The sequence below is a fragment of the Amphiprion ocellaris genome, chromosome 15 (genome assembly GCF_022539595.1).
Source record: "Amphiprion ocellaris isolate individual 3 ecotype Okinawa chromosome 15, ASM2253959v1, whole genome shotgun sequence".
Taxonomy (NCBI): domain Eukaryota; kingdom Metazoa; phylum Chordata; class Actinopteri; family Pomacentridae; genus Amphiprion; species Amphiprion ocellaris.
The window spans coordinates 23703964-23728426 of record NC_072780.1 but is presented as its reverse complement, the minus strand read 5'-3'; the positions used below and the strand labels follow the sequence as shown (position 1 = coordinate 23728426).

Genomic DNA, 24463 nt, shown 5'->3' with positions numbered 1-24463 from the left:
ATAAATAGGAATTCTTGCACACTGTATGTACATCATAAAAGACAAATACTTTCAGGCTGGTGATGGATACACAAGAGTAAAAATGCAATCAACATTTCTATGGTTAATGGTAATGACTAGTTAAATGTGGGTTTTACACACATACTGTTACATTAAAAAAACATCACTTTTTAGCATCTGTTTTATCTGGTCCTCTGTGAAAAGAAGGCCTTAATTGTCTTTAAAAGGCTAATAGTGTTTCGTAATCCATTTCAAACCAAATGTACAACTTTAGAATAAGTGAAAGCACAAAAGCAAACTTATTTTTAATTCCTAAAATGTTGATATAAGGTTGTTTCTGACAGCAATAACATGTTGCGCTATGCAGGACACAAAAGGGTGTTCCATTAAATGTCTGTGGACAAAATGTTTATTTAGAGTGTCAGGAATTCATGTTGATTGTGAAAAAGAAAACAGTCCATACAGCTAGAGTTTTCCCATAAAAAAAAACATTTTTTCATACATTATGTCACCACTAAACAATCACACATTTGGTTACTTGCATGTACAGGAACATTCAGAGAGCTGGGATTTCTTTCATTACAAGCCTAAAGAACCAATCCTGTCAACTTGTGGGGTGGGGCTTTCCAAATCATTATTCTTCTTCAGAATGGGTTTCCGGACAGAACACGCTTGGTTGAATTCCTCCAACATTACATTCCTTCACATCGTGATGCAGAGTAATAGTGTAGCTAATGAGTATGAACTGCAGCAAATAGCAGAGGAGGACATGGAGAGAGAGGCTGGGTCAATTTCTAAAGGAAGCTACGAGGTTGACTAACATATAAGCCATTTTAATGTAGGAAGAGATTATTTTCATGGAAAAAAAACCCTTAGCAATATGTAACTTTAATACAGAGAGATACGTTTTTAGAAGTTAAAATCAATAACTGGAGTGGAACTTTAACATTTTATTGATTACTTGTAATGATTTTTTTCATCATTTATGATGTTCAATGCGATGAGCAATAGATAGTGCCATGTAGGACAGTCCTATTGTTTATGCACTACAGCTTTGAGCTGCAAAATGGAAGGGGTTGTTGATTCTATTGTATATTCTCATTTTAATGTTTTCTTTGAATGATATCCTTAACGTTGCTAGACACAGAAACACAAGACTCTCCTGGATAATGTAATTACACTACCCAGTCATGTACACAAATTCATGCACACACATTCATGCGGATGTTAATTTGACAGGCTGCACCCCAAAACGTAGTTGCAGACCAAGCACACCATCCATAATGCAATGGCAGCAGCCTCCTAAAGCAAGACAATGCACCCCGACACAACAACAAAATTATTCATGAATGCCTAACAGAACATGACACAGAACCTAAGGCTTGTCCCTGCATCCAAACTCCCCAGATCCCAATCTGAGCATGAATGAGACACGCTAGAACAAGTGTGATCTACAAAGGTCCTACCCCACAACCCAAAGGACCAAAACGGCTTAATGACAGAGACCCCCAAAACTACATGACCATGGCAGATCTGTTTTGATAGGAAGAAGTGGATCTTAGGCAGGTGGTTTTAATGTTGTGGCTGATCAATTCAGGTGCTGGGATCACCAGTTATTTATAGAGACTAACTGCAGCCAACCCAGTTGTAGACTGAGTCTCTGTCTCCAAACAAAGTATATAGTCTGTTTTTATCTAGTTCTGGATCTCACACTTAAAGCCAGCATTGGGTCAGGGTTGTTTCTGAACTAAATCTTTGTCCGGTCAAAGGTTTTAAATTTCTGACTATGTTTTAAGTTGTTTTTAATAACTCTTCTCAGCGTAAGAACTCCAGGTGGCACTTTTTAGCCTGAGGATTTTAGTGGTCTTTTAAAGATTTTACTACTGTACAGTAATGTTAAAAGACTCACTTCACCCGCTGTTTTAGGAACACAGCTTTTATCTATTTCTCTGACTTGTGTGCGAACAGGCTAGCTTTAGTCGGGCAGCTTGGTTAACATATCAACAATGTCTGCTGCGCCCTGTGAAGAGAGTGAACTGCTAAAAGAAGCCAACAAGATTGCTGACCTTAAAAAGGACATCACGCGGCTTTTCGCTAAACTGCAAAAGAAGGACTCACTGCTGTCTAACTTCATGACCCATCTCCTATGATCGTCCTGCATCATGGTGGCTGAGCAGTCCAATAAGCTAACCCATCTACCCGTCTGCGATCCTCCTGCTCAACCCCAAACCATGCATCATCCTGGACTGAGGTGGTGGTCTGTGGACGCAAGAGAGGTTGAGAGGGATCCACCTCTCACCTTAGCCTGAGAATCTCCAACCTGTCATTGTCACAGTGAGTGGGGGATGAACCCAAGGTGAGAACACACAGACAGGCAGAGACAAAGCTCAATTAACCGGGTTTATTAAAAATAATAATAGCTCAAACAACCACAACTGGGGAGCGCAAAAACTAAAGTGAAATTCATGAAAACAGGAAGGAAGGGGGCTGGCAGACTCCTGGATACCGGCAAGCAGCCGGGTTAGGCGGTGCAGGCAAGGGGATGTCCAGGTCCTTTACAGGCGGCTGGAGTGGGTCATATCGGCAGCTTCCACAGAGCAGGGCAGAACTCCAAGGTGATCTGATCTGAGTGGAGAGCCAGGCTTTATGCTGCCGCTGATGGGTGGTGATGTGCTGCAGGTGTGTTGGAACAGCAGCTGGCCTCCATCAGCGCTGATCACCAGTCAGCACACACAGCAATGGGGGGAGGTACCGACCAAGGAGCAGAGAACAGGGAAGACAGAGGGGCAGAGGAGGTCATGGGAGGTCAGGCAGGGGCAGGTACAGGGACCAGGGAGGGGGCCATGACAGTCATGGCAGATGACAAGCCGGTCAACTTAGGTGATGCCCACAACTCCCTCTCTGCCGGACGCATGCAAGCGCCGATGGTGTCCGGATGCCTGACAACCCCACTGGGAAGCCAACGAAGCAGTGTTTGACCCGGATCTCGATCTCCTCCACCCAGCACAGGATTCTGAAGGAGGCTGTGTTCCGAAGTTCCAGTGGGCAGTAAGAGCCTCACATGTTAATTTTACAGTCCCAACAGTCATTACAAATTCTCTCTCATGTGGGATCCTCCACTATGCAAAACATATACCTGCACCCCCTGGCTCATACCACCACTGCTACTTACAGTGAATGTGAGTCTCTCAGGATGGTGTTGTTAAATGCTCAACCACTCAATAATAAGTCCCTCACATTGAACAAATAAATTTGGATTTTTTGTTTTGACTTGACACTTGGCAGAGGGACATGGAAGACAGAACACTGATAGAATTAAGTTTGCCTGGCCATACATTCATCAGCACTCCCAGGTCTTCTGGGTGGGCCAGAGGAATTGCTGTAGTCTTTAAGAATTGTTTTTTCTAACCATATTGTGAGCACTGAGACGTTCTCCTCATTTGAGCTTGACCATCTTATTACATTTTAATTTATACACTTCCTGGTTTTAGTGGTTCCTTTCTTGCTAATTTTAGTGAATTTTTAATCTTCTATTACAAAGCTGGAGAGAGTTCTCATGATTGGTGGTTTTAATTTCCACGTTAATGACACCTCCTGCACCTTTGCTGCTGATTTTATTAATATTACTGACTCTTTTAATTTTATTCAACATGTGTCTGGTCCCACATATTAGGGTTATACTTTGGAACTTGTTTTTGGTTGTTTTAAATATTGACTCTGTCACTTCTGAGGACCTCTCTGTTACTGACAATGAATGCATTTTGTTAAATTTTATTCTTAATCTAGAATTACAGTCCTGCAAACGTGCAAGTTCCTTTATGCATCCTAAACCACCTCTCAGTTGCAAAGTTTTTAGAATCTTTTGCCCAAGTACAGTTGTTTCAAGGCACAATGACGTTCAAAGTCTAGTCATCACCTTTAAAGGACATTGCTCATTTTCGATAATATAGCTCAGGAGAAAACAAGACTTGTCCCCTCCGGCAATCCATCCTCTTGCCTAAACTACCATTCGTTCTTTCAGACAGAAATGTCGTCAGGCACGACGACAATGGAAAACAATCAAACTCCAGGTTCATCATCTTTATTACAGGGGCTTCATAATTGAATTCAACAACATTGTTAAGGATGCATGGGCATTATACTTTGCTCATCTCATTTCTTCCAGTAAACACAATCCAAAGGTCCTGTTTGACCTGAGGTCCTAAAGGTATATAACATTTTAGATAAATTTCAGTCTGGTTTCTTCCAATTGCATTCCAAAAAAACAACCTTCTGTAGAATTACTAATGACATAATGATGTCTTCTGATGCAGGTGGTTCTACTCAATCTAAGCGCACCTTTTGACACTGCTGATCACTGGACCTTGATCGAGACACTAAGGCAGTGGGTTGGTATATCTGTCAGTGCTTTGGACTGGTTCTCCTATCTTTCAGATAGGAGTTTCTCAGTATCACTCGGTCCCTACATCTGTCATATTACCACCTTGTCCTGTGGTGTGCCTCAATGCTCTGTCTTGGGTCCAATATTTTTTCACTTTATATACAAAATAGGTCAGGTTATAAGTGAATCTGAAGACTGCTATGCTGATGACATCCAGTTGTTTGTCTTGTTAAAACCGGAACAGGCAGAAAAGTTGAAAATGTTGCATCATTGTCTGGTTTGCTATTAAGGACTGTATGGTAGACAATTACCTACTGATTAATCCAGACAAAACCAAGGTTCTAATTACTGGTCCAGACAACATAGCCTCTAAGGTGGCTGAGTGTGTAGGGTCCCTGTCTTTTACCATGAGGAGGAGTCTCAGAAACCTTGGTGTCAAATTTGATCAATGCATTTTGAAAAACAATCAATTCAACAACTTGCTTCTTTCACTGAAGAAACATTGGTAGACTCAGGTCGGTTGTACCATAGCCTCTGCTAGAAATACTAATTCATGCTTTTATCTCATCCCATTTGGACTACTGTCATTCTCTCTTCACCTGCCTCAACAATTCATCTTTAAACCATCTACAATTTCTTCAGAACACTGCTGCATGACTGTTAACAAGGTCCAGCAAGATGTCACACATCACATCCACACCCACTATATACTCTCTACTAGGGCTGGACCCGAATATCCGGATATCCGAATATTCGGTCGTTACAGTGGTATCCGATTATTTATTTTGAGATCCCCCTCGTCCCCATCCCTGTTGCATAAATTCTAAAATTGTAGACTAACTCTTTCAGATGATCCGGTGATCTTCGCCTAACATGTCCAAACCATTGGATCTGGCTCCTTTTGATGTTTTCTACTATTGGTGTTATTTGTAGCCAGGCGCAAAGATCCACATTCATGATTTTATCCATTCTTGTAACCCACATGTGTATCGCTTTCATATCTGCAGCTGTTATTTTTGTCATATTGTTCTTATTAATGCTCCAAGTGCTTCTATAGAGAATAATTGGCCTCAGTCTTCCGGTTTGTATTACTTTCTTTGGCACATCCTTATCCTCCATAGCCTATACATGAATCCGACATTTTGTGAATATTTCCTTTTGCGGGTGTTTATCCTTGTGTCGATTAAGTCTGTTGATGATAGTACGCTTCCAAGGTAGGTGAAAATATCTACCTGATTTATCACAGTGTCGTCGAGCCGGATGTTGGTCACTTGTTTAATCCTGTGTAGCACCATTTACCTCTGTCTTCTTTAGGTTAATTTTTAGTCCATATTGCTTGAAACACGTATGCCACTTAGTCAGATGTTGCAAATCTTCCTCATTGCCATTAAGTTGCACAATGTCATTCACATATGCCAGCGCATTTGTATGGGGTTGATCAGCTGCAACCTCTCTTATTCCCAGATCTAGGTATTGCATGAAGAGTAGTGGTGAGAGTACACTTCCTTGTCCAACTCGACTAGTAGTGTCAAACCATGTTTCTTTACCTGTTCCTGTTGACACCATGATTCAGCTAGTCCTATATGCGCCAACAATAGCGCATCTAAGATGGTAAGGTACCTGATAGCTCTGCAACATGTTCCATAACTTACTTCTGGGAATTCTGTCAAATGCCTCTTCTAAATCGAGGAAGGCAATGTAAAGTGGTTGATTGCACTACCAGTTTCTCCATGATTTCTGGATGGTAAATAACATGCCAGCAGTGCTTTTACCTGGCCTAAAATCATGTTGCCATGTCCCCAACTTGTCCTCTGCTGTGGGTCATAATCTTTTTTCCAGGATGGTCTCATAAATCTTAGCGGAATGACTGAGCAATGTGATGCCTCTGTAGGTAGTTAGAGCTATATATGCTAAAAATACGGCATATGATAACTTTACCCCAGTCTGTTGGTAGTACTCCGGCTTTATATGTTGTCTTAAATAGGTTGGTCAGGGCCTGATGCTGTCCATGGTGAGCCCAGTTTCAGAAGCTCTTTACTGATGAGGTCACAACCAGTTGCTTTGCCATTCTTGAATTCTTTTACAGTAACTTCTACCTCCCTGTCTGTTATATAATTAGCATGTAGCTTGGTTAACTCTTGTTCTGTTGGCTGAGCAATGGTGTTGTTGCAATTCTAGTCTTCTGCAGGGTGGTGAAGCAGTGTGGAGAAGTAACGCTCCCAACTTTGATTGATGTTTCATAGGTCTGTTAGTATTTCGTGAGATTCTAAATGTTTATAGACTTTTTCTGAGCATACTTTCCTGTAGGATTTAGCCAAGTAGAATGTGAGCTTCTTGCTTCCTTGCAGGTCTGACTCCAACTCCTGAAATAGCATTTCCCATTTCTCATTCTTTGCTGTTCTCTTCACTATGTTTATTTCATTCCTCTCGCTTTAATTAAACTGCCTTACTTCATCCAGTTACAAAAGACGCTGGACTTTTTACTCACTGCTTTCCTGACCTCGTTGTTCCACCATGTTTTCTTCCTCGTGCATGCATATTTATAACCTACAGAGTGAGTTACCGCCTTGTGTAGACTTGCCATAAAATTCTCCTGCCAATTTCATTTCCTTCAATGTCACCTATCTGTTCTTTGCTTTGGGTAGATAAAAAAATACCTTGTTGGTGTCATTCATGTTGCTGTAATTGACTTTCTTCACTTTTATTCTTGGTCTTGTCTTGCATGGTAGCAACTTGGTCTTTGTTACCACAAGTCTATGGTAAGAGTCGAGCGACACTGATGAGACAGCCTGCACATCTGTCACTATATGAGCATTGTTTCTATCGTGGTCTTCCTGTCGTAGTCAGTAAGTCAGCCGTTTTGTTTTAGTTTAGATCATAGCCCATTTAGTGGCCAGCTTTGTTTGTTGTTCTTGTTTATTTCTGAGCCCTGCTTGTTTTTTTTGTTAAATCCTTTATTTTCTGAATAGAGTTTGGTTTGTGTTGGTCGGCTCTGACAGTTATTGTGTTTCTTTGAATAAAATCCTTGGTTTAGAACATCTATCTGCCTCCTGTGTGCCTGCACTCTGGGTTCAACCCCCCCAGGCCCCTGACATCTTGACTATTTCTTTTGAGTTTTAGAAGCAACTCAGGACCAGTGGCTTGCTGGGCCTGTCCTGGCATTCCCAGAGCCTCTTGTTAGCCAGTCAAACTATTGTCCCGTCTTCACCATGAGGAAGTCAGAGGTTGGAATTTGTATGGTCTTATTACTTTTAATATGACTATTTATTATGGATCTAGCATTGCTTTTTTTCTTTGCTTTTTTTTGTTTTTAAGGGCTATGTTGATTTTCTCTGTAAAGCACCTTGTGACTTTGTGCTGTGAAAGGTGCTATGTAAATAAACTTTACTTACTTATTTCAAAATTGTTTCTGGGAAATCACTATTGTTTGTCATGGCATAAATGTCTAGATACTACAATGCCGTTGAGCCTCAGCTGCCATTTCCCATGGATAAGAAGCCAATCAGTTCTGAATCAGTCCAACAGCAAATTTAAAATTAGTTGTAAGCAATATATGGCACAGTAGTTTCAAAACTCAACTCAACCAAATTTCTCACCCAAACTAAAAGTTAAGTAACAGAAATTTCAGATGAAATCAGTTTTCTTCGAAGTGTAATTTTTCGCTTCCACCCGCAGGCTCAAGTCTTTTATACTGATGAATTAATGAAAAGAGTCGCTCCAATTGTGAAGAACATAATGCTTTCTATGAGAAAAATGAATTCTTTTTCAGGCACCCGTCATTCCTAAAGAACGACGGGTGCCTGAAATAGCTTCTCCCACTCTATTCAGGTGCCAGTTTTAATAGCCTGACATGTTATTCAGGTCTAAAATTATTATAGAATACATTCAGTCTGTTTCTATAGACTGTACAGAGGTGATCTGTTTACTTAATGGCTTTACCTTGAACATGTCCAAGTTGGCCTGGTGCACTCGCTCCTCAGGCCGAGGTGTTGTTCTGGGACTGGATGCTTCATTGTCTGACAGTATGATGACATCTGGAGATGGAGTTCTTCTATCATGGTCAACATCACTTCATGGAAAAACAAGAAAAACAAAAGGCCCCGTCAATGTTATCAATACTTGAAGTAAATGTTTATCACCAAAACCTTTCTACTTTTCAATGAAAACATTTAATCTTTAAGCAGAGTTGACAGTTTTTGCCAGCTGTTTTCAGAAAGCTTAAAACACTTTTGTGAAACTGGTTGTGAGGAGGCTGCACAGTGGCGTAGTGGTTAGCACTTTTGCCTTGCAGCGAGAAGATCCCCAGTTTGCGTCCCGGCCTTCCCAGGATCTTTCTGCATAGAGTTTGCATGTTGTCCCTGTGCATGCGTGGGTTATCTCCAGGTACTCCGGGTTCCTCCCACAGTCCAAAAAATATGCTGAGGTTAATTGATTATTCTAAATTGCCCGTAGGTGTGAGTGCGAGTGTGATTGTTTGTCTGTATATGTAGCCCTGCGACAGACTGGCGACTTGTCCAGGGTGTCCCCTGCCTTCACCCCAAGCCAGCTGGGATAGGCTCCAGCACCCCCCGCGACCCTAATGAGGATAGAGCAGTGTATAGATAATGGATGGATGGATGGTTGTGGGGAGCACTGTGACCTCTAGGGGCCACCAGCAAGGCCGTCAGGGTGTCTGATTTCCAGTTTAACTAATTTAAACTTTTCTTAATATCTAAGTCTCTTAAGATCAGGTCATTGCAAACTTGTGCTATGCAGTAAAATAGTGTTTAAACAACAACTGAATTTTAATCCAGCCATTTCCAAAGGTACATGGGACCTAAAATATAACCAGGCCGCATTTTGAGCCAAACACGAAATGGGGCTTGCCTCTTCCAATGGAAGAGTTAGACAAACAAAGTTAAAGCAAAAGGACTACCTGACAACATCCCCACATTGTCACAACTTTGAAATGGACCAACCTAATGGAGCGTGCTTAATCTAACTTATTCAATATTTACTGAACGTTTATCCAAAGTCACCTCCAAACTGACACCATCTCAAAGGTCCTGACAACAAACATGACAGAAAAAATGGTAATATGCCTAAAATCAATCTGTCTGAGTATATATCAAGCTTTATAAATTTGATTTATACTTCTGTGTTGAAGCTACACCATACTGCATATCTTACATCATTATAAAGTAGATTTATGTTTAATGAGGGATTATGGGAATATTACCAGCACAGAGTCCACAGAGACACACTTGTGTGCAGTCTTTTAACAAACAAATAGTGCACTGGCCCTTAGCTATTTCCAAGTCAAAGTTTGATTAGTGGAAAGGTTGGCTTGAACTAGAAAGGGTTGAGTCCTTGCAGTATGGTAATCAATAAGCACTGCTTGTGACTCCTGATGCAACAGGACTGTTTCACTCCACTATGATTTTTGGCTTTTCTGCAGGAGGGGTAAAAGTAAAAGAAAAACCAGCTGTACAAAAATGAACAAGAGTCTACATTTCTGCTTGTTCCAAATATGTTTGATCCTGCCCCCATATGGCCGCAGAGCGATACAACAGCTAGACATGCCTCTAAAGCAGCCACCACAGTACCAGAGCCCATAAAAGAGAGTCGTGACAGCGGAGTTCCACAATACGTAATTTGAATCTGTAAATACGAACAGAACTCTGAATTGTGTAAATTAGTATTCAATAAGTGAATTAAGTAAATAAATAAATGTATATATAACAGAACAAAATTTGCATGCAGCTAATTACATCAATGTTTGTTTTTATTAAGTGAACTTTGCTAGTGTTTGAGGATTATCATTATAACTACTGATACATAGGGTGCAAATTTGTGATAAATTTACTTTCCATTTTTTGCATGGAAAATGAAGAAATTTCTCTTGCTATTAAAATGGTGTAATAAAACACATCACATCCAGACAGAACAGGAAACATAAAAAATATATTTATCTATACTGTATGTTTATACACATACAAAAATTATATTTTGTGCATCTTTTGTCTATTTACTATACATTTAATTACTGCAATGATGCTTTTAATTAAATCTATAATGAACAGCATGTCAAACAGTTTGTCTGTGCCTTTTGATCCATGCTGTCCTTGTATACAATCTCCACCATGATTTGCTGAGCTGCATGTTGCTCCAGTCGCTATGAGAATCATTAAGATAACCGACATTAAGATAACATGACATTACAATAACATGACATTAAGATAACCGAATTACCAAATTTACAGTTGATGGGCTGTTAGTGGTTAACTTTATGTGTTACTAACTTGAGCCAGCATCCAAGCCTAATCCGTTACCTGTTAACATTCCTTAAAGCTACTGATTTCCACTGACAAGATTATACATGCTAATTAGATTCTGATGTGTTGATAATAATAAATCCTATTCTTTACCCTTCTTATCTTGTAAAAGTGCATCATAAACAGTCTCCTCCGTTACGACTCCACTGCACTGCTAGTACTTGCTGCTAACTTCCAGAAACTATTGAGATGTTCCACCATCCACAATTACTGTAAAAAACTACTACTGAAGTGAACGGACATGACGCGACTCTCTTTGGCTTGTACAGGACCAATGCGGGTAAGCTACACTGTAGCCTAACACTGACCTGCAGAAAAGTTACTACATGCTGTGGTGATGCAATTAGCAACTACCTAACATTTTGCCGGTATATTTGCCAAGTATGGAATAGTATAAATGAGCACAACAACATAGTTCACTTGCGTAGGCAACAGCACAAACTCTGCAGATTGAACACCAGAGTATAAATCTTCACTAGGGTATTCCATCAACTCCTAAGATTAACGCTTGAGACTTTAGGTGTGAATACAACAGAATAGCCATTTTTCAATATGTTCGGTCTAACAGCCATTTTACGAAGGCAGGTGCATCCAGCAACAGCAAGCTATAATTATTCTATTAGCACTGCTTCACTTTTAAGTGCAAGTGTTAATACATGCAGTTTTCTAATTTCTATTAAGGTATTGCTGTTTTTTTCCATGCATGTAAGCTTATAACATGGCTCTTACGCACACTTTTATGAATGGCGACTCATTACTATCAGAGTAAAACAAGCAATAGCATGCTATATTCACTTGCTCAATTGCTAGTTAGAAAGAAAGAGGGTGTGTTTGGCCAAATGTTATCATGGGAAGCAGTGAGGAGTAGCAGCACGGTAACAAACGCTTGTGGCAACCACTAAATTCTGGTCAAAGATGCACACGGTATGTGTTGGTATTTTATTTTGCTCAGAGGATATTTTGTGTTTATAAATTGGGTTTTGGTACTTATAGTAAGCTTGTGTTGTAATACATACATGCACATACACACGTATGTGATGGTGTAATATATATATATTAGGGCTGTCAAAATTAATGCGTTAATGCAGATTAATCCAGCACCGTGATTAATCAGATTAAACTATTTAACGCAATTAACGCATCTGCAGCGCAGAATGACTCAAAATCCCTGAAACGTCTCTGGCACCGCATTTCGGGTATTTTAAATTTGATGGGTCGCTTCTATTTTACCAGCGCAGCTTTTCCAGTGTTTACGGCATTAGTTTATCAGCTCAGGAAACACACAGACCAATTAGGAACGAGTTCAGCCATCCCATGTGACGCTACTCAGCCAATGAATTGGTCTCTGCATTCCAGCCGCTAAACATCGCAGCTGAGTTCAGAAAACAGGTGAGGGACAGACGAGAGGAGGATGGACAAAAAGATTAACAAGAAAAGCACTCAGAGAGTGCAGTGCTCTGCCAAGACCCTTCATTCCTCAATTTGTGTATTTAGAAATCAAAGCAACATAGAATCTGGCCTTTTAATATAGATCGACCCACAAAGTAACTAAATAAATACAAAATTGCCTTGTGTGAGCACAGGCATGTGTTGTGCATGCGTACATTATGTAGTACAGATACCGAATTGCATGACCGAAATATGTAATGGTTCGAGTGAATTGATGCAGGTAACTGAAACAGCGTTCCCTTGTTGTCATGGTTACGGCGACGCCGTCCCGGCTGCTATGTCTTGCAATGGAAAATCCTTAACAAATCCATGGATCCATACTATAAGCTGCATCACTGCCAAAATCTAATGAGGTGGTCCTTGTGTCATTTCTGACCTTCCCTGAAAATTTCATCCAAATTTGTTAGTCTGTTTTTGTGTAATGCTGCAGACGGACAGATTCACAGACAAATGTACGCCGATTGTCACATAACTCCACCGCGTTCCTTGGCGGAGTAATAACAAATCGACACCGAGAGGAAAGTCGTCCTGCACATGTTGACTATGTTTGGCTCAACATACAGCTGTAAGCCAGCTTCTCAACTATGAATATAATCCAAACTAAATATGGTTCCAGACTCACCAATGACCTCCAAATGTGTTCGAGAATGACCCTGACACCGTTCAGACCACAATTCAAAATACTGGTAGCTCAGTTCTCCCATTAAGCAGCAGGGATATAAGGGGAGTGATATAAGAGAAAAAAAATGTACTGTTAAAATTTTTTGAGATTTAGGTATTGTTAAAGATGTATATAAATTGGCTCAGGTTGTTCAGTCATTATTTTTCACTTTGTTTTCAGATGTACAGTTAGGCCTATATCAAAAAATATTTCTTAATAAATGTTGTCAAAATGTTTCTCAACCGTACTGAATTTATTTGATTTGACGGTCACTTATTGATTACATGCAGACACTAATAAAATTACCAGGTTACATCAACATATATCACTAATTCAAGTTAGACATTAAGATTTTCTGGACCTTTGCTTTAATGTATTTTCTCTGACTGGACCTCTTTGAATCTTAGTTGAATACCCCTGCGCTAAGCAGCATGTTGGCTCTCTTTTTGAATACAAAAACCCCCCCAAAGATGGAACAGTCCACCAACTAGTAATGCGCACACTCTATAGGAAGGAGTTTTCTTTTCACCGAAGCACAGGTGTTTAATGAACATGTTAAGTGCATATATATTCCCTTCTTTCTTGAATCTGTTTGTTTACACAAAATGAAACATGATTAATATAGATTAAAAATGAATATTTAATCGTGATTAATCAAAATTCATCCACAGCAAACCCGTGATTAATCTGATTAAAAATTTATTTATATATATATATATATATATATATATACATATATACATATATATATATATATATATATATATATATATATATATATATATATATATGTATATATATATATATATATATATATATATATATATATATATATATATATATAGCCAAAAGTATTCCCTCACCTGCCTTAACTCGCATATGAACGTAAGTGACATCCCATTCCTAATCCATAGGGTTCAATATGACGTCGGTCCACCCTTTGCAGCTAGAACAGCTTCAACTTTTCTGGGAAGGCTGTTTAGGAGTGTGTTTATGGGAATTTTTGACTATTCTTCCAGAAGCGCATTTGTGAGGTCACACACTGATGTTGGACCAGAAGGCCTGGCTCTCAGTCTCCACTCTAATTCATCCCAAAGGTGTTCTATCGGGTTGAGGTCAGGACTCTGTGCAGGCCAGTCAAGTTCATCCACACCAGACTCTGTCATCCATGTCTTTATAGACCTTGCTTTGTGCACTGGTGCACAGTCATGTTGGAAGAGGAAGAGGCCAGCTCCAAACTGTTCCCACAAAGTTGGGAGCATGGAATTGCCCAAAATGTCTTGATATGCTGAAGCATTCAGAATTCCTTTCACTGGAACTAAGGGGCCAAGCCCAGCTCCTGAAAAACAACCCCACACCATAATCCCCCCTCCACCAAACTTTACACTTGGCACAGTGCAGTCCGACAAGTATCTTTCTCCTGGCAACTGCCAAACCCAGACTCGTCCATCAGATTGCCAGATGGAGAAGCGTGATTGGTCACTCCAGAGAACGTGTCTCCACTGCTCTAGAGTCCAGTGGCGGCGTGCTTTACACCACTGCATCCGACGCTTTGCATTGCACTTGGTTATGTATGGCTTGGATGCAGCTGCTCGGCCATGGAAACCCATTCCATGAACCTCTCTGCGCACTGTTCCTGAGCTAATCTGAAGGCCACATGAAGTTTGAAGGTCTGTAGCGATTGACTCTGCAGAAAGTTGGCGACCTCTTCACACTATGCACCTCAGCATCCGCTGACCCCGCTTCGTCAGTTTACGTGGCCTACCACTTTGTGGCTGAGTTGCTGTCGCTCCCACACACATCCACTTTCTTATAATACAGCTGACAGTTGACTTTGGAATATTTAGGAGCGAGGAAATGTCATGACTGGATTTGTTGCACAGGTGGTATCCTATCACAGTTCCACGCTGGAATTCACTGAGCTCCTGAGAGCGACCCATTCTTTCACAAATGTTTGTAAAAGCAGTCTGCGTGCCTAGGTGCTTGATTTTACACACCTGTGGCCATGGAAGTGATTGGAACACCTGATTCTGATTATTTGGATGGGTGAGCGAATACTTTTGGCAATATAGTGTATACACATACATATACATATATATATATATATATATATATATATATATATATATATATATATATATATACACACACACACATATACATATATACATATATACATATATATATATATATATATATACACACACACACATATCAGTGTTTCCTCTAGGATTTTTTTCAGCAGCATCGGCAACTTATTTATTGAATGGCCAGTTGAAAATAGCTTTTTAACGGCTGAATGAAAAATTTTTTTTAAAAAAGTAATTAAAACTATTTGAACAAGCTCATCTGAAAATACAGTCAGCAGTTACATCATGGCGTGTAGATATTCGCTTCATGCTATCAATTAGTTTACTCACGTTTATGACACTGAGTTGGCACCGGGCCCAATTAACTGAAGCTACTGATATGTTACATAACGTTAACTGGCGATCAATATTTTGCGAATGTCTATTCAAGTTGTAAAATCTATTACGAGTTATCTTTAGCTAATAACTTTTCTCCTGTAAGTCGCTGCCCTATTTTCCAAGACGACATTCCTCTGACTCTCTGACCTGGAGCCTGGGTGCTTGACGTGACGTCACTTTCAAGGCAGCGCTCTCGTGAGTAATTAACATTGTATTAACCCGACGTATCAAAGAGTAGAGACTGAGCAAGATAGTTATCTGTAGTTTACCTTAGTACTTGCGAGTACCCGACACAGTGCACAACTCTGCCAATAAGGTGGAGACATGCTGCGGTGGTTAATTCTTCAACTTTTTGTTAGCAAAAATACACATTTTTGCTAATAAGCAGTTAGCTTAGTAGTTGTCATTGACTAACAGATGGAAAACACTGGCCATGACTTAGTGTAATGCATCGACTCATTCTGTCCCAGGAGCTATTACTTGTTCAGTCAACTACGGGACAGAGCTGTAAACACCGTCATGAAAAAAGAGTCAGTCAAACATGTCAGATATGTTAGATGACTATTTTTTTTTCATTTTACGGGTCATGGTTAATCTCATCTTAAAGTTACTAATTCAGAGAGACATTGTAATTACGTATGGTGGATGTTCAATAATATTTCTTCAAAACACCGTACACTGCAACTCTGCAAAAAGACAGTGCATCAAAGTTGTAACTAGACACTAAGCATTCATAGACTCTTGCAAATAAGGCCACTGAAAGTCATCTAGAATACTGATCAAGGTCAGGGAAATACCTAACTGTCTTCTCTGCTGAAAAAGTCACAAAATGAAAACCAGCATGTTGTGTGACACACAAGAGCAGGTCAATTACGTGCTGCTGAGAAGACAAATCTACAGATTTTCTTTCTGATAAAAGGCTCAACCCACAGGCTAGTTACTCCTTCAGGCAAAGGGGGAGTCTTTCACATCAACTGCTAAGTTAATCAATATCCCTTTGCTGGAAATACTAAAAGACATGATGCCTGAATACAGTTTCACAGTCCTGGTAGGTTGTTCATGCTGGCTCATTGTCTCAGCTGACTGGGACACTTGGAAAGAACAGAACCATTGTTAAGGTTATTAGCAACAATCTACTAAGCTGAAATGTCTGCTGTTAAAAACAGTAGCTCCACAGATGAATTCTTTACTGACAACAGTGCTTCTTCAATGTAAATACTTTATTCTCACCATCTTCTCCCAGCGCTCATGTCCACCGGCTCGTCCAGGATGTTCTCCTTGCCATTCTTACTTGGTCCCACATGGCTGCTGTGACCGCCGAGCCTCAAATTCCCATTCAGCTTCTCCTCATAAGCAGCACCCATTAGACTCTGATGGTGGAGGGTGCTGCCACTAGGGCCCTTCCCATCCCCCAGGTTCCCTGCAACCTCTAGGGCTGCTAGGTCAGCAAGGTCCTTGCGTTTAAGCAGCGCCAGCATTTTGAGGCGCTCCATGGCCTCATGACCCTCCATTTTTAACCGTTTGGCCAGTGTCTCTTCTCTCTCGCTGGGTGACTCCAGGCCTCTCTTTAGCAGGTTGAGCCTCAGCGCCTCCTCAGACATCCGCTCCATCCTGAATTTGACAGAAGACAGAAGGGTTAGTAGAGCCAACTCAAACTTCAACTATTGGAACCTGTAATCCCCAACTGCATTTACACCAGACACACTCTTCCATGTACCTTGAGATGCTAGTATTGCAAGCACTTGTTGGATAGTTTAAAAGGTTTCGGAAAGCACAGAAGTCAAGACATTTCTGTTTCGTGGAACTTCATTTTTAACTGATAATAATCAACAAAATTTCAAGTGACCTGAGAATCAGTACAGTATAATGTCACGATTTGACAGGGATACATGAATAAATAACCAAGTCATAAACACAGCAGGATAAGAATAGCCTAGATCTCTGGACTTGATGGTGCCACATGTTTGATACCTCTGTGTGTTACTAAAATATAGCAAAAAATACTTCTGTAAAGCTATTCAACTATTCAAGTCTGAGAGCACATTAGCTTAGCTGACTTCGGCATGACAGAACACTGAAGCAAAGATGCTGTAGCAAAGCCCAAGCTGCTGGCTGAGCATATGACAAAGCAGAAACACCTACAGTAAATTGCTACAGGCCCACTGTCAAATCTGTTCCTCCTTTAAACTGTTCCTTTAATGTTGACAAGGCTTTACATGCAGAAGTTGTAGGGGACTGAAAGAATCCTACAATGTATATGCAGGGAGCAGTGGTGGCGCAATGATTAAGTCTCTGGACTACTGATCAGAAGGTCAGAGGTTCAAGCCCCGATATGGCCACTGTTGGGCCTTGAGCAAGGCCCTTAACCCTTCCTGCTCCAGGGGCACTGTACCGTGGCTGACCCGTCGCTCTGACTCCCCCCAATTGGGAGATATGCGAAAATCAGAATTTCCCCTTGTGGGATTAATAAGGAATAAAAAAAATATCTCATCTTTACTGTTTTTTTCATTAGTTCTGATGGTTAGCCTCTGCAGTTGCAGTTTTATAGTTAACAGAGCACTATTTAAATCTCCCCAAATCATCTTGCAAAGTTGATGGACACTGAAAGGTGAACAAAATAGCAAACTGGATAATGCATTCCAACAAGTGCAACAAGAAGCTTTTCAGTTGTCTGTTGATAGAAATGTGACCACAGAAATCCTTCCCGATCGATGTTGTGTGAACACAAGGATGAAAACACATTTTATTGTATCATAAACTGATGTAGATAAATTATCAGCACAAATGACCAACGCTGTCAGTGTTCAAGAAATCATAAATAAATTGCTTATTAGTTATGCAGACAGTTTGATAAGGAAGCTGGAGTAGAGTTACAAGTGTTTTTTTCTAGATGTGCATAATTTCACCTGCAGGTTCCATCATGACAGACAACATGCTAATGGTTGCTTTCATTTTCAGCACTCACCACAATATCAAAAAGGACCAACACTGAATTGGGCCAAAAAGTCATGCACTCTGGAGCATCAGTGACTCCAGTTCAGACAGGTTTAATTGGCCACATTATCATGTAATCAGTTTCCTGGGAGCAGATTATACCTGCTGGTGTCATTTCCCTTCATCTATTGCATCATGGTGCTCTGGCCACCACCACTATAATGAGCTCGTTCTGTGTTCCTCTGGACTTTCTGTTATCCTACTCACATCTACAGCAACCTCTTTAACACAGAGAGGACTCTTAATGATCCCACAGTATGACCCTCCCAGTCACTTCTTTATCTTTTCTAATTAATTTGTGACGCAGAGGCTGAGTTGTCGCCTCCATTTGCTGAGAGTAAAACACAAGCAGCTCCTGCAATCTCTCGGCCCAGTGTGCTGAGAATGGTGCTGATGAACCAATCATAGTTGGCCTTGTGCTGCACGTTAGTAACTGGCACCCCACACCCTCCCCCTCCTTCGCGGTCACAGACTCAGCCGCCAGCCTTTACATAACACACACACACACACACACACACACACACACACACACACACACACACACACACACACACACACACACACACACACACACACACACACACACACACACACACACACACGTTCTCCCTCCCACTCGTCCAGCTTTCGGCACTGAGCCAGGTCAATGCAAGAAAGGAAAAGAAAACGAGAGACATGGTGAGAGAGACATAACGAGACAGGGTGGAGGTCGATCGAGCAAAAAGGTTGTTCCATTAAAAACCAGGACAACCTAGGACAGGTAGACCTCTTTTCAAAAGTCTAAAATCTGTAAAAGACTCGATTCACAGGTATACCCTGCATGGTGAAATAGTGGAGTACCTAGAAGAACCCCTCCAAATACTCTTCTAAAAACCGGATAGACAGTGTCCAGACATCCACATACAGTACAGCATTCCAACAGAAGGCAGGATTTTGTAAGCACTCTCCTGCTCCAGCTGTACAGTACCACAAAGAAACCTCTCCCTGCTTCTCTACCCTCCCCCAATTCCTCAAACTCTCGTCTTTTCCTCCCGCCTCTTTCACTGTAAAAATAAACACTTGCTTACTTACAGGGCCCCCTTAAACGTAGTCAGAACTCAGAGTTTGATTTGTTCATATTACACCAGCCAATCAGGTGTGGATATGTGTATGCAAGTGCGTGCGTGCGTGCGTGCGTGCGTGCGTGCGTGCGTGCGTGCGTGCGTGCGTGCGTGCGTGCGTGCGTGCGTGCGTGCGTGCGTGTGCATATAGGGGGTGGGGTGGTAGTAAAGGAGTGACAGAGCCAAGATATACTGAGAGAGAAGGGATTTTTTTCTCCGTCTCTTGCTATCCTTGCATTGCACACGTCTTTGTGTGTAGGCTCTGTGTGTGTGTGTGTGTGTGTGTGTGTGTGTGTGTGTGTGTGTGTGTGTGTGTGTGTGTGTGTGCGTGTGTCTGTGTGTGTGTGTGTGTGTGTGTGTGTGTGTGTGTGTGTGTGTGTGTATGCAGGGCTGGAATGGAGGCAGAGATGGCAGCTCTCTCCTGACATAATGCCAACTCTTAATTCCCTCCTCCCATCCCCCAACACACACGCACACACCATGTTCTTTATGCAAAGAGCTGTCGATCAGATGGCTGCTTCTAAAATGTCCTCCTCAGAATTAAAGCAGCGCAGCCTTCCGTACACTCGCAGTGCTGCCGTAAATCCACAGCAGACAGTACTATCCTGTCCTGTCCTGCCCTGTCCATGTGGCACCAGATTAACAATGTTTGTCAGAGTGACTGAGCATAATGGTAATAAGACCATTCGCGACTACACTGTCAAATCTGTTGCTCATTTCATGCATGATGTGCATCATGACATTTTATTTGGCTGATGTAACTCCAGTCTAACTGTCCGCCTTCTGTCCTCTCTATCTGCGCCACCTTCTACTTCTTGCTGGCGCTTTTTACACACAAGTGGGAAATTGTTTCATTTTTTTGAAGACTGAAACATTAGTGGATGTCAGGGAGATCATTGATATGCAGAGTCAGATGTGTCAGCCTTAGGGGAAGCGATATAGCTTCAAAGTCTGCATTGATAGTTTTTTTTTTTTATCCGTCAATATCACTGATAATCACTGAAAATTTTTAAATGACATTTTCTTAGTAGAGGTTGGGAGAATTTAATTTTTTTTTTTTTTACAATTTAACCACTTTGGCCCATTTATAAAGAAACAGTGGTTAGGACTTGTGTAAACTACATCAGGAAAGATTGTTTCACTACAGTGGTAGCGTATCCTTAACAATGCAGTACGCTACTGTGTGAGGAGTTATGTCCATGTACCATTTGAATGTTTTTTCTTATGGTCTTGTTCCTGAGTTTCTGTCCACTGTGGACTGTGTGGGTTGTTATTTGAAATGTGGGTTGTGTCTGGTGGCATGTTGCATACGCCAAAAGTCATACAGTAAGTTTGTTGTATTCCCACAAGGGATGGATATGGTTAGGATATTAATGGTAATACTACTGTTAACTTTAGTACATACTTATCCAGTACTTCACCAGTATTCCTATAGGTACATTTTGACTGTTTAAGAGAAAAGAAAGACGCAAATAAATGAACTGCTTAATATTTCCATAGTACTGTATATAAATGACCATTCTTGCGCAGCACTCTGCAATAGAATTGATTTGAGCAAATCGATATAGCAAAATTTGATAACTGAAATGTAAAATAAATGAAGGAATTATGTACAGCAAAACCAACAGCATTCTTTGTGGCAAATCAATTCATAGACACTGCTGTTGTGTGACAATGGTATGTCATGTGCAGGGCACTGTGGACAGCGTCATAGGTTTTACCCACTAAATAATATGTTACGCATTGTGATTCATTAAATTATCCTGTATTATACAAGAATGAAATAGGAAAGCTTAAGGTTAGTTAAAGGCTAGCGAGTCAAACTGCATTTCTTTGCCTGTATGTGCATCTGTGTTACTCCTTTCAAAGATGGCAACTTAGAGGGGTGGGTGCATGTAAGAAAGTGCACTCTGGTCACTCACCAGTTGCACCGGCAATCTTATTAAGTTGGACCAGGTAACGTTTCTGTATAACATTCAACACAGCACATGTCTAAACTGAACCGTCACATTAACGGACAGACACACACACAAGCAGCTGTACTTCAAGTTGTGTGAAGTGATTAAAGGAAGGATTTTTCCATATTTCAGCATCAGCCATCTGAAAACATCACAGAGATGCTTAATACACTGTTAATTTGCCAAAATGCACTTTCTTCAACACTTTCAGATCTATTGATCAACTACAAAAGCTTGCCAAGTTGTTCATTCCTGCATATGGCATTGTCAGAAATGCACCATTTTTTTCTTGAAATGCAGCATTTGTTTATTTATTAGTTAATGATGATCAGAAATCATGGCACCATAGAATGTGGCCATTTAATATAGATGTACCCACCAACAAAATTTCCTTGCGCTGCACACAAGTGTGTGTTATGCATGTGTATGTTATGTACGGAGACCGAATCGCATGACCTAAATATGCAGCTGGCGGAGGGAATTAACAGGATTCGCAAACACTCCCACAATTGAATCAATTGTTCCTTGTATCATTTCGGACAGAAAAGTCCAGATAAGTCTGCAGCAGTGGATTTGTAGTGGGATCACAATCATGTGATCGTCAGCAGGCAGCTGACATATTGTTCAGTTGTTGTCATAGTTGCAGTGAAGCCCTGCTGCTATCTTGCAATGACACAGAAATCTTTAACAAATCCATGGATACGGACTATAAGCCTCACCACTGCCAAAATCTAATAATTTGGTCCTTGTGTCATTTCTGACGTTCCCTGAAAATTTCAGCCAAATCTGTCAGTTTTTAATGTTGTGCACACACTGCACAGACAGACAGACAAACGTATGCCGATCGCCAGGTAACTCCACCGCGTTCCATGGTGGAGTAATTAAATGAAATGTCCATAATAATTAAATGGACTTAACGCAAAGAATAACGATACTCACCAAGAATTAATGTAATCCCCATATGATTTTAAGAAGAGCTGAAGTGTGTTCGGAAGTTATTGGCTCTGAGTTTGTTTTTACCTGCAGCATCAGACAGCAGCAGGATCCATATTTGCATCTCCAAAGAGAGAGTTGCGTACATTTGCACACAAAATAACAGCATGGGTAACTAATCAAACTCTTCTAAATTACTGCTAAGAGAGCATGAAGACAGGATCAGTCTGAAACAGGATCTGATGGCAGGTCACACTGTGTAGACCTACATTTCTTCACCTCAGACAGGTGAGCTGTCATACAGAATGACAGCTTTGTTTACAACTGTCTGGGACTATTTCTTCGTATTTCATTACAAACCTGCAGCATCAGACAGTGTTAGGATCCACAAGAGTAAGAGTAGTAACTTCATTAATTAGGTTTAATTCGAAACTAGCCAGACATAGGGAAAGGATCAATCAGGATCTAACAGCAGTTGTGAACATTTCATTACCTCAGACAGGTGAGTAACAGTTTAACAGCTGCAGCTGAATGCTTTGTCACATCATTGTCATCCTCAGGTTGAGTCCTAAACTTTCAGTTTCACTGTTTATGCAATCAAAAATAACTGGTTTGTTAGTTATGTTGACATTTTGATCAGCTGCTATCAGTTTTGTTTTATTCTATATTGCTTTATTATGTTCTATACATCACTTGGTGTATTGACTAGTCTCGCGTAAATGATAAATACTGCATGCTTACTGCAACATTCTCCGGATATACGGGTGGTCTGTGTGAATACAGCTGTGAGGAACATTAATGGATAGGTGAGCTATGTCTGAAAGGAGCTCAATGATAGAATGACATCACTTCATCGGAATACTGAATCCAGCATGGTACAATGTCTGGAAGGGGCTCTAGTAATTTTGCTGGTTGTTTCAACACGTTGCTCATGTTTCTTCCTTTACATGCAAATGGTCTGTTACACGTGTGGCAATGACCACTGTCTGCATCAGCTCTAAGTATGTGTCACACTCTGACCTGTCACCCCTCTCTATCATAACTGACAAGCAGACTCTGTGTGCCGTGCCATGCTGCTCACGCGTGACAGAGCTGAGGGTTTTACTACGAAGCCAAATTAGTAGGCTAGCAAGGTATGCTGAGCATAAAACCAGAGTTTCCTGTGTCACAAAAGTGGTTCTCTTCTAATCTGCTAGATCACCATGGTAACTCTTGCTTTCGAGCTAACCTGCTCAGGAGGAGATTCTGTTTCAAATTTCAGATTGAAAATCAGATGAAAGAAGCGTCTCCCTCATACCAGTTCAATTCTTGACAATTTGATATGAGTGATAAAAGTTCTTAGCTGAGGTTATATATCATATCTGCGCATGTTAGTAATACTTACTACTACTACAAATATTGTATTTGCTGATTTTCCTGATTCACTGTTTTTTTTGGGGGGTTTTTTTTGTTACACCGATGGTACTGTAACTTGTAGAACACAAATTACAAAACTGATTATTGTATTAGTATGTATTACAGAGACTATTTAATTAGTAAAACAAATTTAACTTTGATTTAGCCAAACATGCAAGTATAGTACTAAATAAATGAAGGAGCAGTCTTTGAATAGTGATTTTTTTGTGTGTTCTGCATAGCTCTCAACTCAAATAACTTGTTCCTCTGACTGGAGTTGGTGGCAGGAAGCCTGAGATAACAAAGAATGTTGATAACCATCTTCGTCACGCCTATCTCATACTGGGGTTTTAGGTTTTGTTGATCCGACTTACACAAAGTGAGCATGACCATGTCAAACTGGCTTTGTGGTACAGCCTTCTGACTTCCTATCTGTTAAAGACCAGAAATCATATGAGGAAGTGATGATAAATGACCATTACAATTTCTCAGAATGCAATTTGACACTTTTTTTGACACGTCTATTAGTTATCAAAAGTGCCTATAACTGAGATTCTAATAAATTAGTCAAGCGATTAATTTAAATTTAACTACTGTTGGGAGCTTTAAAATGGTGTCCACCTCTACTTATGGTTCTAAACTAGAAATATGACTAAATAGATAATAAAAATTATGATACATCTAAAATTCCAGCATTCAGGTTAAACTAATCAACTACAGAGGGTGAGGAGTTAGACACTAATGTCAAACAATTCAATTTACGATAGAGAAGAGAGGAAGTGAAAAAAATTTACATAGTGTACAGAAACA

General features: G+C 40.5%; 1 protein-coding gene across 1 annotated transcript in view; it reads right to left on the bottom strand.

Annotated features, from left to right (window-relative positions):
* gatad2b (GATA zinc finger domain containing 2B) overlaps positions 1 to 24463 on the bottom strand; it is a 60557-nt gene that overhangs the window by 18175 nt on the left and 17919 nt on the right. Inside the window, exons 2-3 of the mRNA XM_023294611.3 lie at positions 16504 to 16884; positions 8321 to 8450 (exon numbers count right to left, since the gene is read on the bottom strand). Of these exons, the coding sequence (XP_023150379.1) occupies positions 8321 to 8450; positions 16504 to 16883 (510 nt within the window). The 5' untranslated portion in view covers position 16884. The remainder of the gene's footprint in view (positions 1 to 8320; positions 8451 to 16503; positions 16885 to 24463) is intronic.